The sequence below is a fragment of the Neodiprion fabricii genome, chromosome 2 (genome assembly GCF_021155785.1).
Source record: "Neodiprion fabricii isolate iyNeoFabr1 chromosome 2, iyNeoFabr1.1, whole genome shotgun sequence".
Lineage (NCBI taxonomy): Eukaryota > Metazoa > Arthropoda > Insecta > Hymenoptera > Diprionidae > Neodiprion > Neodiprion fabricii.
The window spans coordinates 1,645,880-1,665,809 of NC_060240.1; the positions used below are offsets into that span (position 1 = coordinate 1,645,880).

The following is a 19,930-nucleotide window of genomic DNA, read 5'->3' on the forward strand; positions in this document are numbered from 1 at the left end:
TCGTTACGATAACGATCCAAACGTCATCCTGATCAATTCAACCAGTTTCATGGGTCATATTGTAATCATTTATCATTCAACTTGCAGCTTTAAAATCAAATTATACTGCTTCTATATCGGAGAATCATTTGATACATAATTCTGTCTTCTTGGTGTCTCACATTCTCGACAAAGTAGATAAAACAAATGTTTCCAACACGTCTAACATCATTATTGTTACATTCCTGGCTGTTACCACTAGTTTCAACTTCTTACGAACAGCAAGAGCCCGTTTTCCTCTTGGCTCACTGGAATAAGCGCTTTTTAACGACCCTTTTTGGCACAAAGTGTTGTACAGTAGTACCAGCTGCGAGCAGTTACGGTGCAACTAGTGTTTGATACAGATCTATGTATACTCAAATCAGTTGATCCTTTAAAAAATTTCACTTGCGAAACGACTTGGCTAAAGATTGGCAACCCAGAAAGAGTAAAAGAGAGAGAGAGAGAGCACATCACCGTGCACATGAAAAATTGTAAAACGCAGCTGCGAACGAGGTGACGCGAGAGGCGGGAATACCGTTAAAAACTAAAGGCAAAAAAAAAAAAAATTTGCCACAAGATGTTGATATCCAAGGATTGAGTTACAATCGTGATGCGTGCTGGAAGCTTTGCCAGTTGGATACAGTCCAATTTGACCGCGTGGCGTAAGAGTTTCGTAACATTGAAGATACTTTATATTAGCCAGTCGCTCCACTACTGACCGTCGGATCCGTGACAAATGTTGATCGAAAATCAACTATAACGAACTATAACTCGAAATGTTTGGAACACTGTGCCGAAAGGATTAAATAATGTAAATCAGACTAAAAACAGTTCGAGGTTCTTCTTGGGGGCCATTCAAGTATAATAGCTAGCGCTTTTTTTCACTCCCATCCATAGCGATGACGATTTGTAACGTTTGCTTGCTTTGCCCACTACTGTTTTTTAACGTTACATATCGCTTTTTGTCAGTTTATTGGAAAATCGATTCGTTACCTGGGAATGTCGGAAACGCCATTCATAGTCACATCCTGATCAATTTCTTCCTACCTTATTAAATATTGAGTATTAAATACATCATGGGTTGTCTTTCATCTTAAACGCATGAAATAAACGTTATATTTATCAAGATATTATTATCGAGCAATGCATGCATTATTGACCGCCTCTTTTTGAAGTATATCATTTGTTATTATTCTCAGGCAAAAAAATACGCTCTTGTGTTGGTGTAATAATATTTTCGAAATTAAAACTTCAGTTTTTCAACAAAATATAGATAGTACTTTATAAATAATATACGTTAATGTTAGCTAACGCTTGCGTGTAATGCCTACTGCTATTGGGTAATATTTGATAACGTTTCTCGAAATAGCTAATACTTGAATGGTCCCTCGTACTAGTTAGTGTTAATAAAAAAAAAGGAAAAAAAAAAACGAACAGACCCGAGCGTGAATTCGAAACCTGGCGTTGAGTTCGGCACAACATCGTCGGCGTCCCCTCGGTGTCTCCAATTAACGCGCAACGAGCCAATTAGACCTTGGACAACGATCAATGGAGAGCGAACATATTTTCCTGTGCAACGTCAGCAGCCTTGCATATTTGACCTGTTTTTTACTTAGCTCCAGATCGTTAATACCATGTAATTTTCACGGGGATCCTCGTTTTTCGTGTCTTCCAGCACCGACAGCGGCTGGGACAACCCTTTCAGGCCGGACGGCGACCTCTCGAGGGAGGCCGACGAGATCGTCGAGCTCATCAAAGGCGGGAAACCGATCACTCCGACTCCTGGACAGAACGCACCGGCACTTCCCGGAGTCGAGACCACGACCCCTGTTTCGGCGGCTGCTCCGGCTGCCAACGGTGACCTCGACTCGGGTGCGAACACGATTCTGAACTCGACCGTCGCCAATCAGCAAACCTCTCCGAGGCTCAATCAGGGGAACGGGAATGCTGCCCATGTCACGCCGAATAAGGGATCTGCTCCGAACTCGAACAATCAGAATGCCGCGCACAAGAAGGTATCTTTTTTACCATGATTTATTTAATTTTTTATCTTCTCTCTTGGACTAACAATAAAATATCCTAATATACGTACACTTATACTTACAATATACTATGGAGGTAATTTAATAAATTAGTTATTCGTAACATAAATTACAGTTATTTGATAAATTATTAATGGTCACCTATTTATAAAAATGTAATGTAACAATATGTAATATAAAATCGCTACGGCGTCTTTTTTTTCTAACCCCTTTTTTGAATTAACCATTCCTACAGCTTTTTTATAACACTTTTCGAAATGTTTCATCGTTACTCGGTCAACGGTCGTATTCAAAAATTCGAAACTGAAATTGGAACGTTCAAAATTGCGGATATGCTGACTGGTGCGTGTTCAAGATGTCGAACAGTTTTTAAGAAAATTAATATACCGTGATCTTTTGGAATCATATTTTTTTTTTTTTTTTTCATCTAGGAGTAAAATTATCGTATTCAAAATTGAAAATTGTATATTCTGTCGCACTGTTTAAGGGGACCAGTATGACTACTTTTAAAAAAAACATATTCTTACAGTCCAAAATCGACTCATTTCTTAATCAAAGTTCATTACAAAAAAAAAAAAAAATTGTATCATAATGATTTTTCCACACCAATTGCCCAATTTATCCGTTCGATGCCTCATTATATCCTTCGATGAATCATTCATTCCTCATCGTACGTATGTGCAGAATTGGAAAACACATATTTCAACCAAGTTATTTGAAAAATAGTGAATCCTTCTGTTTTATATATAATTTAGACAATTGTTCATAACTACTCGCACGATGTTTTGTTTCAATTCAAAGCCCTACATTCAAACGATAAGGAACTGTTCATCGAAGGACATTAGATATCAGAAGAATGAATTGGGTCACGTATGTAAAAACATCTTTACGACGCCCATACATTTCTCCCTCAAAAATAACGTTCTCGATATAATATGAACTTAATTTTATCAAGAAGTAACGTCGATTTTTAAACTGTATTAAATTTATAGCTGGTCACCTTATAATCAAGTTCTCTACGAATCGTACAGTGTACTTCAAAATCGATGCGCAACTAAATCAACTGATCTTTGCAGGTGGCGACAAGCGTCAACGCGGCGACGGTTGAGGTGGGTCGAGTTACGGCCCAGGGTCCCGGGGATGCGTCGCAGGTCGAGCATGTCACCCTGAAAAAGAAACCCAAGTGTAAATGCTGCGTGCTGCAGTAGGAAGGAGGAGGAAGAGGAGGAGGATGAAGGAGGAGAAGAGTTACGCACGGCCAACGACGACGACGAGGACGAGGACGAGGAATAAAGCGAATACGACGATGGAACTCGATTCGATAATGAAAATCACGTCGGCTCACGTCCGGCTCTCGACTCTTTTCTGTATATCTCTGTCCGTTATCTCGACACCGGCGCACCGACATTGTTACACGTATATCCACCTACCTGCAGATGAGGCTCGGTACACGCCGACATTTCCCGCATCGTCTCGTCTCTCATGCGCGGGCAACCCTCTCCGATCGATCTTTCTCGACTGGGCTTCGATATATGCTTTACATAATACATATTATACATACATGCCTGTATATACAATTTTAACGAGGAATCTGGAAGAATAGTTTTGCACCCATTTTACTTTCTTCTATTTGGGCAAAAAGTCCTCGAGCTTAAGGAGGCATTAGCTGTAAGAAATATCCCTGTTTATCTTCGGATTTTCATAACGTAACAGCACAGATTTCTTTTATAATCCAATATTGAGAAATTTGTTTCTGAAATTCAACTTGTTGGATTGTTCGCGAACAAGAGAAAAAGACGACAATCCTACAGCGATGCTGAAACTTTCAATAATCAACGGAATACGATATCGTTCCCAAAACATCTGTTCAAAGTCGCATGAAAAAGTGAACAAAAAATGAAAAATACAAAAAAAAAAAAAACAATCGCCGGTTCTGTAAAATAATATCAACATCGATAATTGTCCAAGTTCCGTATAATTTTGATCCCTCCGCCCTGAGTCTGTGCGCAACCATCTATAAATAACTCCGGTATATGGATAAAAATGACAAGGGAAGGAAAAAATAATGACGCAGTCTTTATAATCCGGTGATGCGGTGTAAAGAACCCTAAGGTGGACCGAGTCGAAATTTCCATCTTACGAAAGTCACGATCCCTTCATTAGCCTCTGAATTCAAGGAATGCTATATGTGAAAAATTGCCATTTATACGGTTGAATAACGCCTGGCTGCACCCTGTACGCCAGATCGTAAAATCTGTTGTTTATCCAGACGCTGCACGATGGAAAGGTTTTGAAGTAAACTCGTACTATTATACGTATATGCATAAGTTGATTACCGATCCTTTGATAATTGGATTAAACAATGAAATCAGGACAGGTCAGTGTTGCGGAATTAGCGATGGCGACAGGCTTGACGAGACTCGTCCGTGTAATCCAATTACGATAATGGCAATAGAGGAGAACCTCTCTGCATAACTCAATCCCAGCATCGTTTTTCCCGGTCTGCATTGCCTAAGTTGAAAAATAATCCAATTACGCCAGACGAAAAGAGGAGAGCGAGAGAGCGAGAAAGAGAGAGAGAGAGAGAGATGATTTGAATAATTCAATCAATTCACTCCCGAATTTTCGATAAGCAACGATCCTCGAAAAATTACTGCGGTACATGACGACGAGTAATTGTTGTGTTCGGGTTCCGGTGTTAGAGGACCAATGTTTTACAGAGCTCTGTCGAAATTCGGTAACCGATCGAAAACGATTAGCAGACATATTCCGCTTGAAATTCCGTATCGCATAGTTATCGATAACGATAAAAATAGTCGGTGAGAAATATAATTTAAAGAGAGAAGAAAAAAAAAAAAAAAAATCATACGCCAAGTTGATATCGTCGTCAAGTTACGGGCCTTTTTAATTCAGTTTTGACAAATCATCTGTACACGCTTCACAAAAGCGAACTGTGAAGCGAATAAGTATAGAGACGAAAATAGAGATATATTAAAAGTCGGAAAAATTAATCCGCAGGCAGAACTGCTGACACGCTGCATATCCTATTAATTGTATACACTTATATACTTTAAGTTTATGACAAATGTTTGTTTATTATTATTACTATTATTATTATTATTATTATTATCATTATTGTTAATGAATCTATTATAATTATTATACAATAACGAGTCTATTTACAATACCGTTTAAATTTTCTTATTTTTCTTTCATCCCTTCCCCGTATTTCGCGCATCACAATTGCATTGCGTTATTATTATTATATTTATATATATATATTGCTTTTACCTATACTTTACTGCTTTTTTTTTACAGCTTTACCAAGGTCTCGATGAATTTACAAGAGAGATTACGACAATTTTATCGTGTAACAAATTTTTATCATAAATAATTTCAAGATTACTGCGGCGAAGATTTTCTGCCAATTACAAACCGAGTAACGCGTATTTGGTATTATCGTTTCTATCCTCCGAATTATATACATATTTAGATTTCTTTATTTTTTTCATTATTTACAATCACGCAGTAACGGTGTACAGGAGCAGGCATCAGATCATCCTAGAATCTAAATATCCATTAGAATTAATATTTAAGATTCTGCGCTTTATCGTGATATTATCTAGTATTATACATATTTTGTAAAACAAGTCAGCGTGATATTTATTTCCTTCTTATTGTTGCGATTCGATATATGATACGGGCCCGAGAAAATGCGAGCTGAAAAAAAAAGTAGTCGAAAGAAAATTGAAAAGATGTACGTAACGATAATAATAACAGCAACAACAACAATATTAATAATAATAATAATTTGTAACAATGATTCGGACCAGAAAAAAAGAGAGACGCGACGATTGCAGCGCATAATAAAGAGACGTGTCGCGGGAAGCAAAAAGTCGAAGCGTATGGAGGAAAAAAAAAAGAAAAATATTTCGATAAGAAAGCGATGAATGTAACGAAAATATTAAAACAGAAACTATTTGATAAGATCAAAATGAATAAAATTGAAATGACAAGGGTAATATATATATATATATATTACATATATTATATATATTATATATAATAAATTGTAGATACAGAGTGGTAGCTACAGCTTTTATGCTTATATAACAACTGAATAAAAATTTTCATATGAATATAAGTGAATATTATATTACTAGGTATATTTTATTTTTATTATTATTATTATTATTATTATTATTATTACGAGAAGAATAATTGTACCTATATTATACCCGCAGCTGCGAGTCGACGATGAACATAGAATTATGTTTTCGTCGCGAATAATTTTTACGAATACCTAACGATTAATTGTACACATTTAGGGGCTATCGTAATACAAGTATTCGCGCGTATAATGCATGTGTACTTTTATGTATATATACACACACACACACACACACACACACACATACACACACATTTCTGTGTTTTTTTTAAATCCGTTTCTATCATCCACCAAAATTTTGCGTGAAATTGATGGTAATGAAAATATAGCTAACACAAACCTTTTACATTATTATTATTATTATTATTATTATTATTATTATTATTATTATTATTATTATTATTATTATTATTATTATTATTGTTATTATTACTGCTATCGTTGTTATTATTTGTAAATAATTATAAATGTATAAATAAAACACATAGTATATATATGTATGTATATAACATTATATATATATATATATACATTATATACTTTAATTCGGTTCTATTTTTTGTTATTGTTTTTAGTCCGTGCACTAATAGCAACAACAACAACAACAACAACAACAATAATAATAATAACAATAATATTTTTATTATTATTATTGTACGTCTATTCAATCCCTATATAATTATACTATCGATACTGCTGCCCATGCACAAATTATTGTTAAACAAAGGCATATTGAATGCATAACATGTGTACATATTATTATACCCCGGATGCGATTGAATTATTAATGACACAAGAAGTTTCTCAAAGAAAAAAACAAATTCAACAATTGCTTCGTGTCAATTTCATTTCATGTATTATGTGTACATGTATACATGTGTAATGTAGCTGTTGTACGACTGCATGTCTTCTTAGATACTACTACATATATATTTATTTTTATTGTATAGTGCAGAGTATGAGGACAAAAAGGGTGTTTTTTTTTCGTTTTTTTCTTATCATCATTATCATTAATTTTCTTACATAATTCTTTCATCGTTTCTCTTCTGTAGAAAGAAGATAAAAAAAATGTTATCCAAATAGTTTTATCGACGTACGCCACGCAGATTATTCTTTTTAAAATTTATTTCTGTTTTTAATCTGTTATAAATAATATACCTAATAAAGTATACAAATTATTTAAGTATTTAAACACGATATTCTATACTACACTTCTATGCTGTCTTTACTTTATCCGCACGTATTGAAAAAATAGATAAAAAGGAAAGAATCTCGGAGTAACAAAGTCCTACAACAAGTGTTTTATCTTAAGCGTGTTATTAATTAGGGCCGTTCCTTTTCAGCAATAATTTTTTACCAGTGATTTTTTAGCGTCTTCACTTGAAAATAAATCTGTAATTGCAAAATCTGAAACGCCGGATGTATCATTGCTTTTTTTATTCTTTCTTATCGTCGTGTAATTTAGGCTCGTAGCCAAACTACGTTCCATGTATTAATTTATGGGAAAAGAGAATCGCCAACCTCACGAAATTTGGATTCGAATATGCTGCACGCGGGCTTAATATTAAATTAAAGTTAAATTTTTTCAAAAAATATTAATAAACCAATTTAATCAACGACGTGTATAGTAAACTTTGAGAAATGACTAATGAAACATTTTGTATAAAATTTATTTTAGAGTCAATTAGGTGTAATGTAAACATATAGATATAATTTAGATATAATATAATTCTGCTATCCAATATCAAATAAATTCGCGATATTTTGACTACGTAGAGAGATGACGACTTGCGGGATATGAGGAAAATTTGGAAAAATGAAAATAATTAACCGCATGTGGAGTACGGAAAATCAAATGATTAAACGAATGAATATATGTATTATAATAGAAAGTTTAGTACCATCTGCACGCTATAAATTACATACCTATACGTATATAATACTTGCTGTGCCATACAATCGGTGCAGGACTCGCATACTCGTGTACGTACAATACAATATTTTTAATATATATTGATTGTATTATATTATATAATAACGCGTATATAGTTTTTGTTACAACCCGATTAGATGGTATAAAATTTGCAAACGGGGGAAAAAATGATGGAAGGTGAAGATGAAGATAAAAGAAGAAAAAGAAGAAGAAGAAGAAAAAACAACACCCGAAGAAATCGAACCCACCTGCGTTGACACGATGGAAATTAATATTAACAGTATAATTTGTCGAATTAGCCAACAACTCGTAAAACGATAGAATTGTATTATATCCACCATTTACGATATTAATTAATTCTGTATCTACGTGATTGGTTTTCATTATGATTAGTAAATATGATTCCTCGACTCTACGCGGCGCGGCGTGCTAAAAAGCCGTGCTTAAAATCGCGCGTATTTTATTCCGTCATGATTATAAATAATATTGATTTTACACACCCACGTGACATTCGTAACATTATACTACACTTAAATCATTATACCGTTTTGTAATTCGACGGTTAATATTTAATTGAATGTTAGTTGATTTTAAATGCATGCGATGAGATATATTATACATAGGTATATATTTTCGTGATATTAACGACGATGGCGATGATGATGATAATAATAATATTATTAATAATAGTAACAGTCATAGTCATAAAAATATTTCGAAAATACATTGCCGTATTATTATTATTATTATTGTTATTATCATTATTATTATTATGTACGCATATTACTTAGGGACGTATGTAAATACAATCATGCGTACACACTTATAAAAATAGTAGATATTATATCACACACCATACGCACGAATTTCTTCCAACTGCGTCCAAACCACGATACTAATAATAACTGTTGAACCTGCTGAGCTTCAGAGATATATTAAAAGAACTAAAAGAAGATGAAAAAAAAAAATAAATAAATAAAAGTAACAATAATGAAACTATTAAATGTCTTGTTAAATTTTACTTCTTTTATTGAAACCAAATCCGTAATCCTCTTGAATTTCAATAGCCGTGAACGCGGTATATAACTTAAGACACGTGCGAAAAATGGCATAAACGAACAAACGAATGCAATGTGAAAAATGCAAATGAATGGGAAAAAGTGAGGCTCGTTATGCAAACTTTCGAATTTACGGCACAACGTTAGATTTAACAGTTTATCATAACGTACAGGTATTACGTGTGACTGAGTTATTCAATTCTATATATCAGTGACGGGTGTGTAATTCAACTTACATGCAGCATGGAAGATACGTTATAAGCATTAAACCGGTATAGAAACCTGGGGCAATAATTATATCGGCAAACTGAAGTACGCATACGATGGGTTGCTACTTCAGAAATTTCGCCCCTTCTCCAATGGTTGTTCTAAAAAAGAAATTTCAACGCGAAACCGAGATATACGCAGACGGTCTCTGAAATGTTCTAATGAATGTTGGGCAATATGTTGTTAAACTGTCACCGAATTCCCTCGCACTGCTCGCCCTCCTACGTCTATTTCAAATTAGGTAGGTACGTTAGTATCATATTGCGCGATCCTGCATGAAACGCAGTGACCAAATAATTTAAATAACAATGCGTCGATTATGCGAAGATGATTTCTCGATTTTCAAAAATGAACGTTACCGGTGGATGTAACCGAGTTATTCGGTAGATTGGTACGAAAATAAAAAGAAACGAGTATTAGAAAAGTAGCGGATATCGCAAACGTTCAATTCTGTTATCTCGTACTTGTTTGTTATCTACTTTTTCTCTCTTATTAAGGAGAGAATGCCAGCAAATCATCACGCGAATCGTTGCCGCATGTCGAGTTTTTTTTCCTCAATTCCCCGCAGTTGAAATCACTAGAGTTCGGTAATAGTTAACGACAGGTTGATAAATAAATCAACTAAGTATCTAGTTATATACGTATTACATGTATACCTATACATATGCATGCCTGAAATGCGTGACAAAAACACTGTGGGCCGAATGGATCGATCCTTGTTCGCACGTCCATAAACCGCGAGATTTCTACCAGCACTTGTACCAAAGCAGGCAAGGCTGCAGAATGGCCTGGAGTATCACACGTGTTTACTCGATCTTCAATGGCCAATGCCTACAATGACATCAGAATTCGGAACTCCCAAGGTATTCGCACCTGTTTATCAATCCCTCCTCCCACCGCGGAGGACTCAATTACACGGAAATGCCTCGAGAGGTGCGGTAATTGCACAGGAATTCCGATCATTCTTGAGTGAAAATAATCTGTATTCGATGTGTGGAAAAAGGATGAATTACCAGCGAGTTATAAGCGTTTGATTCCAGACGTCCTCGATATTACTGCAACGACTTCTTCTACGGCTGCCGAATTTTTGTTGCCCGTATCTTTTTCCAGATCTTTCGAATACCCGGCATTTTTCTCGTACGGGATGCTATATTAACTCCATTCGATGCTCTGCGGGAGAGTCTTGAAAGATGGTATCAACGATCATCGTGCATATGTATGTACCGAGATAGATTCTTGCCCTGAAAAGGTCCGTTACGCGATGACAACGACGTTGACCTTTGCGCGTTGCTTGATGCACCGAGGACGATAAATAAGAAACGTCAAACGGAGAAAACCGATCGGGTGTTGTAGGTGTGGAAAAGTCAAGGAACGGCTCCCTCCTTCATTCGTAATTGGCAATTGTGTAGATACGCGGATAGTGCACGATGCGACATACTGCAAATCGCAAAGAAAAAATGAATAAAATTTGTAACACTGAAGAAGAAACCGAATTCCGGCCGATAATGAGAGGATCTGTGTAAATGGAGACCAAAGTTTCTATTTCAGGATATATTATTATGTATTGCGTCGACAAATATTGAACATATGTAACCTTATATTGGAAGGGTTCACCAGTGTGGCATAATTCGAAATACTTCACTCAGGCTACAAACGATGAAACTGTAATATTTACACAACACTCTAAATCTCGACAGCTGCAGATGGAGGAGGAGGAGGAGGAGGAGATCCTTCACGGATTCGTGCGGGCGGTCTACATCGCACACGCATTTATATTCAACTCTTGCCTTTTCTTTTTCTTCTTCTAAGGAATTCTCTCGCCTTAACATCACCGTTGAAAGACGGTCTTTCTGTCGGTGAACTTCTGTTACTCAAAGTTTGCTTCCCTAAAATCCTCAGATGGACCAACTCGGGGAATAAACGCTGCGGGGCAAATTTCGCATTTACGAGTTTGAAACAAATAACAAGATTGACGTTAATTAGAATAATTACAACCACATATCACGTAATCGAAACTGATGTCCAAAATATGATGATAATAATAATAATCGTTGACCGTAAAGGGATCAAGGAAGGGATGTGATAGCGCTGAAGAGAAAGGGGACTTCTGAAGTACCTACATTCGAGCATTGAAACCGAGGTTTCTTTCCCAATCTGGATGAGGCTGCGAAGAGCTGTGAATTGACCGATTTTGGTTTTGAGTAAAGAAAAAAAACAATCTCGGGACAGGTGGAGAAAGAGAAGGAAGAAATTCATTGAGACCTTTCGCAAGGTGCGTTTGTGAGACTTTACTACATGGGTACATCTCTAAAGCAAAACTTGGGAAGGGGAAGGGACTTATACCGTGGACAGTGGACACCTATATAAGACTCAATAATCGCGGACCGTGTCGTCTTCATCTCGCTTTCAACTCGCGGATCGTCCAAACGGCGCCCGTTTCGGACTATGAGTTTGCAATCGGGTAGTTTGCAACATTTTCGATAAGTCTGGAACATCAGTGCTTCGCGGTGAAATTCTTGATATTGATTAATCCGGTCTAAAACTGAATCGGTGGCATACGATTCGATTTCTGATACTCAAAAACGGAATACCGCAGCTCTCAGGATCCCAAGGATGAATCTTCACGCGGTACGTTAACTTTGTAAGGATGCAATATTAATGATCAAAATGAAATAATTCACCTTTAAAAATATAGTAGCTTAGCTGAATATCTGGGAAAAAATTTAACAATCCTTCTCCGAAATCAATATGGCGGCTTTTGACGCGCTTCAAGTTGAATTTTTGTTCTAAAACCATTACTAGCAAACGTCATGTATCGAGCAGCATTAGACTTCGAACTAGATAATGGCGAGAACAGCTTAGCAATTACTTTGTCTACGAGTTAAGCGTTTGAACTGTGTATTCAGCTTGCGTAATTGCCTCTCACGTAGCCCCCGTAATTCGCACTCCTAAGGGGCGAAAAAACTTATGATGCAAATGGTCTTAAACTCGTCAATGCCTACTTTCTAATCTCCTTGTGCGATTATTTTGACGCATAGTTACGTGAGGTCGGAAAAAACTGTGTCGCTTCAGGTGTTAATTAAAAATGAAACCAATAATATACTTGTTATATGTATACCTACTCGTACGAGTCCAAATGTTGAAATTTTTAACGAGGTACGTAAGTTAGAAATACACAGAGAAATCGAAGTCCTACAAGTCGTGAATGCGAAATGTAAGATTCCAAGCGAATCGGGTGTAGCATCCTTCATTGCGGATGATAGTACAAACCATTGTCCTTTCGGTCGGACACGTGCGTCGCAAAGATACTTGATCATGCAGGCTTGGTATGCTCTTACTTGACACTGCAGGATCTCATACGACACGAGATTGCCAGCTTCTGATTACGTAACTTGTAAGGTAACTAACATATTGTCCCACCGTACGTGTAACATTCGTATAATACACACCGGCGGAGGTAGAGGCCTTTCATTTTCCATAGATAAGACAGTTTGCCAATGCGTTGAATAAGACGAGCACCTGCATACTTCGGGTCGATTCGATACCTGAACTCGCGAACTCCGCGGTTATAACTCGTTGATGAAATCAATTCTCCCACATCTCGTATGTACCACCGCTGTTCCAAGCAACAGCCGCATGTATAATGCTCCAATGCTGGATTGTGAAACCACGGATCGGCGCTACAAACATCATCAAAGACCGAGAAGGCCGCGTGTTCGTAATATAACTTCTACACCTGCTAGAGGATCAATGAATTACAGATAACGGAATGTAATCCTTCATCGACGCTTTTAAAGTGGACCCCCCAGCTGGACGTTCGAAAATAATGTCAGAACTAACACGCTCTTTTCATCACCGTCCCCGTGTCGACGCGGATAATGATGAATAGCGTTATTCACATCGCGTTGAAATTATTCATAAATCGTCATTCGACGAGTTGCCAAATCGCGGAAAGACCATCGGGTGCTAACACCTTTTTAAAATACAGTGAATCTTGCACGCCCCCGCCTCTTCGCCCCGGGGCATGCGCGTAGGCGAAGAAGCAAAATTCACTACACCAATTAGGCACCTTTGCAAGAAGGCGAGAAATTTCGTACGAAATAAATTAGAAAATTTTTCTTCCATTACTGGTCAATTAAGGCTGCATCGCCGATCGCCCGGCTCTTGCTACTTGTCGGCTGTCTCCTCTTGAACACGGGGTTACTGTCGACGGCCGAGAAGCTCTCGCCGAATGTTCACGCACCGCTTTTCGCCCAAGGGGCTGGTGGATTTAAATTGGAGCCACCGCGCGAGGGTCCCGTAAAAACGTACGCCGAAATACTGAAGCAAACAAATCGGCCGAACTTGGGAGACGGCGAGTACTCGTTCAGCTTCGAAACCGCTGACGGAGTCCAGCGTGAGGAAGTCGGAAAGCTTAAGAAAGTCGGCGACGAACTCGTCACCGTAGTTCAGGGCCGCTACTCGTACTCCAGCCCCGAAGGCCTCGCCATTGACGTCAGGTGAGTGATTCGATTTCGGCAAATCATCCGAACAGCTTCTTCACCCTGCAATGTCAAAATATTCCAAGCATTGCTGCATGTATATCGATAGAAATTCACACAATACACATTTTCTACATTGCATTCCATTCTTTTTCCTACTTTTACTCACCCACAATTTACGTACTTGCATTTCAGGTACACCGCGGACGAGAACGGAGCCAGGTCGAGTTTCACGTTTGGAACGGACCCGGGGCGATGGAAACAGTCGTCGGCGCTTCCCGGGTTAACGGGGTCGGTACGATCGGCGCTTGGGGACAAGGGAAAGTCGGCGGATAGAGAATACCTGCCGCCAACTTTAGCTAAGGTTCAGAGCAAGGATTACTTGCCACCACCAAGTACTCCGGCTCCGGCGGCTAAAGCTAGCAACGAGTACCTGCCGCCGTCAACCCGGTGATTTCCTCACAGAGTCTACATTCGACACTTTAAAGTACAAAGGGGACTGAGCTGTAACGTTGTCTATACTATCCTTTTTGAAAGATATCAGCAATATGATTTCCTATTGGAACGTTTAACCTTCTTTTTCTACTGCAATGTATCATTTTTGTAAATACATACTTACAATATTTAAAAAAAAGGAAGAAAATAATCTCATTTAATACGGATTACTGGCAGTGACTGAAACGACAATTATCAATCGGTGTCATCACTCAATTTATTGATAACGCAGGTGTTTAGACTATACACAAACAATTACTAAGATAACACATCAGTGGATAATTATACTACAGATTCAATAGAAACATTTCTCATAGTCTTAACATTATTGTTGTAAGTTCCGTATTAACCACCGATTTTTATACATATTTCTTTGTTACATTACGTAAACTAAACACGGGGATTAATAATTTTAAGACACCTTTCCACAAAGTACGTTTACCTAAAAACGTGTTATAAACTATATTTACACTATTGCAGTTAATTAAGGTGACACGGGGTAAAGTTTGTACAGATAAAAATATGTTGCAGCTGTTTCGGAGTAGTTAATTCGAGAAATACCGTTAATATAAACGCAAGTTAAATATGGAACACCATACACGGATATAATACAAGGACATATGTATACGCTGGAAAAGGTCTTTAACACTCGTTTCGCTCGCTCAAACCTGAGGAATGGAAACAGCGTCGATTACGTTCCCCGGTATGTTGTGTAACCGAAGGGACTCATCAAGAGAGGCACGTGGTAGTGTTCAGTGGGGTTTTTGACATCGAAAACGATCTCGATGAAAGGATACATGGTCTCGATTCTCCGTAGTGTAAAGTACTTGTCAACGTCGAAGTGAAGCTTGTAACGGCCAGCTGTGAAGCTGTACTTCGAAATATCTACGAGGTCGGCGCACCGACCGTCCACCGACGTGTTGCTGCGAAAACGAACGTAACATTGAAGTAATGCGATAAGACTGCACAGCGATATCGTATTTCAACTTAATTTCTGCCTCACCTCTCATTCACAAACGTCCAGCGGCCGTCCATCAATTTATAGAGACTGATCTGCAGCCCGCCGACCGGTAGGCCCTTGCTGGTGTCCAATACGTGGGTTGATATACATGGTTTTTTAGTTTGCACCAACGGAGTCACAGGCTTCAATATGATGTGCTGGAATAGTTAGCACATTTCTGATACTGCAGATTACAATCGCAGTGCTAAATTTATACGCCAATACCGAGATTCGAAGTGATAATGATGAATAACATCGACAAAGAGTGATTATTTGATTATTACGAGTACAACCTGGTCACAAACTGCTTCGTCCGCACCCTGATTTTCTTCGCTCATGATTGTGCGGTTTAACGTTAGAACGACCTTTCAATCGACTCGCACGAATGATCAACCAGCCGCTACTGTATCTCGGCTCGGTATTCAATGCCCCGGAATGTCAGAATCGTCGAGACTCGGTCATAGGTCGGTAATCATTACGTTATCTAGCTCTTCATGACGACAAAGGTCATTACCCCCGTGTATGAACGCATATCGCGATAAGGTTGATAGTAACATTGCGTGTTGTACGGCTGGCTATACGGCGATCAACGATTATCGCTGTTTATTGCCAGATACCAGGGACCGGGACCCATTTCGGAATTCTTTAATTCTTGATATTGAATTTCCCGGTAAGACAGACATAAAATATTTTCAGGGTCAACACGTAGAAAGAACCATTCTATTGTAACTTCTGATTTCACAAGGAGAGTATAGAGGCTTAATGTCGCGAATCGGGTTGTCCTTGCATGTGGTGAAAGGTAAAGATCCCTGATTTGACGAGGTTCTTGATTTTCAATCCAACGGGCCTTGGTTGCTGAGATATAGCGATTTGAAAGTTTTGGATTTTCGGGCGGGTTGCGCTTAGAGTACGTGGAGTAGGGCGGTTCAGAAAACAGCCTTTTTTGCAGATTTCATTATTTTCCGAGATTCTTGCACTTTTTCACTAAAAAATAACTCATGCACCGTACGGACTGAGCTGAAAAAAATTTTCAGTACTGCCTCAACAACGTAGAAATTTCGAAAAAGGTTATTTTCGGGAATTTCAAAATTGAGACATCATTAAATCCTTTGGTGGCTATGTTTTGTATGACGAAACAAAAGTTCACCCTGTGCAAGGACAATCCGATTCGCGACATTAAGCCTCTATTATACTCTCCTTGTCAGTGTAACTTGTTAGCTTTTCAACGAGGCCAGAGTTTGGAATTCGTAATAGAAATCCGTTGGAACATATGATGATCTTTTTATTTTTATTTACGGCAAATCAACGTCATTCCAAACCAAATAAAATCCCCAACTTGACGGAGGAACGGAGAAATCTAAGAAGTAACTTACCTTCTTAGGACCGGTCTGAGTGCCGCCTGATACGGAACACGTTGGGGGCGTGGATGGAGCGGAATTTTGCTGATGTTGCCCGATTTTATTCTGCTCGACAGGCTCCGGCACTCGTTTTTTTTTATCGCCAACAACGACGGCCGAAGCTTGCCCTTTGGCAGTGCTTATTACATAGCGAGATCCGGCAGCGTAGGACGTCGCTGCTGAAGCGTCCAGAATCACAGTCTTGCCACCGGGAGTGAGCGTCACCGTCTTCTTCGACAGTGGCACCGCCGTCCCACTGGTAATAGATGCTGCAGATTCGGACACTGTCAGCCCAGTTGATGGTTTTGTCACACACTCTTTGCGGACATGCAAAGCTGGAGGCGAAGTAGTAGACGAATTATGCACATATCCAATGTCCGGGTGCTCTGATTCGTCGCTTTCAACGTCACTCCATTCGCCAGCCTGTTCAATTAAGGGCCGACCGCAATGGCCGCGGGTTTATTACGAATTATGGATAATCCAACTAGTTCAAAGAATATAAGTTACTGATTGGGGGCTTAACTACAAGCAACAGTGTTAGACGAAATTCAATGATTGAAAAAGTATTTCGTAACGGGATTCTGCTGGGTTTTGAATAAACAACGTAATCAGTATATAAATAATTCTCTCACCAGTGAAGATTTAGAGCTCGAAATGTTTCCGATTGGATCATTATTTGGGTTTTCAGTGTCGTGATCGGTCTCTTTGCTCTGATCATGGACGTAGTGCGTTGGATCATTGTTTACTGTCAAAGATTCTACAGTCATATCATCGCCGTCACCATTGTTTCTATTAGATCGAGCCGAAACGACGCGGGATTCAACCTCCTCGGCACATGGATCTGCCGACTCAACGACCATTTCCAACTCTACATTAATCGGATCTCCGTTCTCGTCCAGGAACTCGCCGTGCACGTGAGCCATGGCCTCTGCAAGGGCGTCAGGGCGGCTGTTCTCCTGTGAATCAGGTAATCGGATGGTTAAGAATTTAAAATGGCGAAATACTCTTGAATTCCGTACACTTAGGATAAGACTCACTTCTACTTCCATTTTCATTTTCTTAGGTACCGATTGGTTCTCGTTTTCCTCCACTTCCTCGTGCTCCACTTCCGTGTCCATGTTCTTTGGGTCGAGTTCGGTCATTTCCAGGTCATCGTCGAGCCGTTCGATGACATACTCTATATCCTCATCATCGTCCTCTGTTGTTGCTTCCTCTATCTTGAAATTCCTGCCATGCTGTCAACGGACATATCAAATGGTAGTAAGACGTTAATTAATTCTGACAATTGCTGTTACAGCATCTGAAGAACATCTTCAAAGTCATTGCCCAATCATGAGCTACTAAATGAAATTGAAATTACTTAACATGTGGCAATTAAGTAAAACATTTCTGCACGTGTTGAAAAAACGTAACTACATGCTTCTTCGATCTTCACGATCTTGCCACATACATGCAACCGATCGCTTTTAAAAAAGTAGCTGATAGTCAAGAGTCCTGACAGAAGAGTTCTTATCTCGTGCTTAAGGTGGGTCTCGTATACCTCGTAAACCTGGCGAGACAGTTTTTTTTGGAGCCGAACCTTGGCTGTAGAGTTTTTCACTTTTGCAGTCTCATCTTTAGCCATTGCTTCTTTCTGGTGCACCATAGCACCCCTCTGATGTTTCATGGTACAAGTATGCTTCAGCAGCGATAGACGATGGGCATGAAGATTCTTTTTGCAATAGGTGCAATATGCCCGGGTGGGTTGATCTGGTACAGCCGTCAACCACCCTAAAGAATCAAAGAAAAACAAACTTACAGGTACCAGTAACATTCATAGTGAGAATACATCTGACATATTGAACGAGCTTTTCAATTAGTGGATAATGAAATTTCATCTGAATTAGTTTATTTACATTTTCGTTAAAAAAAAGTACTGATAACCAGTCTTCATAGTGTAGAAAAAGGAAATTCTGAGAAAAGAAAAATGTTTCATTTTATGTCTCTCTCATTTATTGTTAGTCCACAGAGGTCTGATTAAGAAGAACTCTAAAAAATCGTAACAAAAAACCAAAAGGGCATCGTTTGTACTGTTATAGTTTCGAGTCTGTGCGCCGGATATCCTTGCTGCGCTGTGGATCATTTGAAATGAATGAAAAATGGAATGAAAATATATTGTATCCGTTTCCTATCTGCTCAATCATAATAGATCCGGCGAATTTTCGAACACAGCCAATGCAGGCTTGGGCAAGAGGGGGCTAGACGATGTAACTAGAATATGATGTATCTACAAGGAGTACACAGCGATTTGCGACGTGAGGATCGTTCGTACCTTTGAAGTCGGGCATCTGTTCCCATGCTTTTCTGTATCGTTGCGTGTAGACGCGAGTCTTGGCGTGACTGATTTTACCCGTCGGCGTGAGCTGCAGATGCAGTATTTCCTCTCTTTTCGGCGATCCCGATTTTTCGCTCTTGACGATTCGGCTGAGTTCGAAACTGCCCCGATTCATTCTTTGCAAAATACCCAAAATCGTAAAACGAAATAACTAAAAACTCTGGTTAGGTTGAGACGCGATAGTACACCGTCGTCGCCTAGTCCCGGACCCAACTCCCTAGCACATCGCAATGGCGAACGGCGTACTCGCTGCAACGGCAATCTAATCGAAGGTCAACAAAATGGCCGATCAAAGTATCAAGCGGGTTCGCGCGTAGCGTCGCCACGCGGCAAATTGCCGCGCAACTCCACTAAACCAGCGAGGTGCCTGAAGCGAGCCGTCACAGCACTGCCAACCCTAAAGATATTTCTTTAGATCTAAAAAAATTAGAATCCGTGCAAAGAAAAAAGAAAAATTGTTTTCTTATTAAGTAATATTATCGTTTAGGTCGGAATCTGAAGCAAATCTGAAGTTCTCGGATAAAATTTCAAGAGTGATAACGAAATCTCTACAGATGGTCTGTGAAATCGAAACAATAGACTAAAAATCAACTAATCGTGAGGTTTCTAAAAAAATATGCACCAATTAGATAGCGACTGCAATTTTCGAACACACTTATTTGACATGTTGGTAGTTCTAAATATTTAAAAA

The 19,930-nt window shown here is 38.7% G+C and overlaps 3 protein-coding genes across 5 annotated transcripts in view; 2 read left to right on the plus strand and 1 right to left on the minus strand.

Moving 5' to 3' along the window:
- The window catches only part of LOC124175283, a 51,845-nt gene extending 45,800 nt beyond the window's left edge, over positions 1-6,045 (plus strand). For both annotated transcript variants that reach the window (XM_046555357.1, XM_046555358.1), the window contains exons 5-6: positions 1,697-2,036; positions 3,140-6,045. In XM_046555357.1, coding sequence (XP_046411313.1) covers positions 1,697-2,036; positions 3,140-3,271 — 472 coding nt within the window. In that variant the 3' untranslated portion in view covers positions 3,272-6,045. The remainder of the gene's footprint in view (positions 1-1,696; positions 2,037-3,139) is intronic.
- Positions 6,046-11,883: 5,838 nt separating this feature from the next.
- LOC124174729 lies at positions 11,884-15,233 on the plus strand. The gene is made up of 3 exons (XM_046554150.1): positions 11,884-12,120; positions 13,633-13,991; positions 14,169-15,233. Exons 1-3 carry the CDS (start codon positions 12,106-12,108, stop codon positions 14,425-14,427), a joined length of 633 nt encoding a protein of 210 aa, XP_046410106.1. The 5' UTR covers positions 11,884-12,105; the 3' UTR covers positions 14,428-15,233.
- LOC124174728 lies at positions 14,661-19,530 on the minus strand. Of its 2 annotated transcripts, none has more exons than XM_046554149.1 (7): positions 19,177-19,530; positions 18,445-18,635; positions 17,903-18,100; positions 17,498-17,821; positions 16,842-17,288; positions 15,472-15,626; positions 14,661-15,391 (listed from the first exon to the last, which is right to left on the minus strand). In XM_046554149.1, exons 1-7 carry the CDS (start codon positions 19,352-19,354, stop codon positions 15,160-15,162), a joined length of 1,725 nt encoding a protein of 574 aa, XP_046410105.1. In that variant the 5' UTR covers positions 19,355-19,530; the 3' UTR covers positions 14,661-15,159. The 2 variants fall into 2 exon arrangements, with proteins under 2 accessions (XP_046410105.1, XP_046410104.1); XM_046554148.1 differs by having other exon boundaries at positions 18,406-18,635; positions 19,177-19,528.
- Between the last annotated feature and the right edge of the window lie 400 nt (positions 19,531-19,930).

Bases quoted from the DNA above. Each gene is read 5' to 3' on its own strand.
- LOC124174729 (XM_046554150.1), top strand. The intron at 13,992-14,168 runs GTGAGTGATTCG...CTTGCATTTCAG, and splicing joins GGCCTCGCCATTGACGTCAG to GTACACCGCGGACGAGAACG.
- LOC124174728 (XM_046554148.1), bottom strand. From the start codon at position 19,354: ATGAATCGGGGCAGTTTCGAACTCAGCCGAATCGTCAAGAGCGAAAAA. The intron at 18,101-18,405 runs GTATACGAGACC...GTCCGTTGACAG, and splicing joins TGTCTCGCCAGGTTTACGAG to CATGGCAGGAATTTCAAGAT. The intron at 15,392-15,471 runs GTGAGGCAGAAA...TCGTTTTCGCAG, and splicing joins TGGACGTTTGTGAATGAGAG to CAACACGTCGGTGGACGGTC.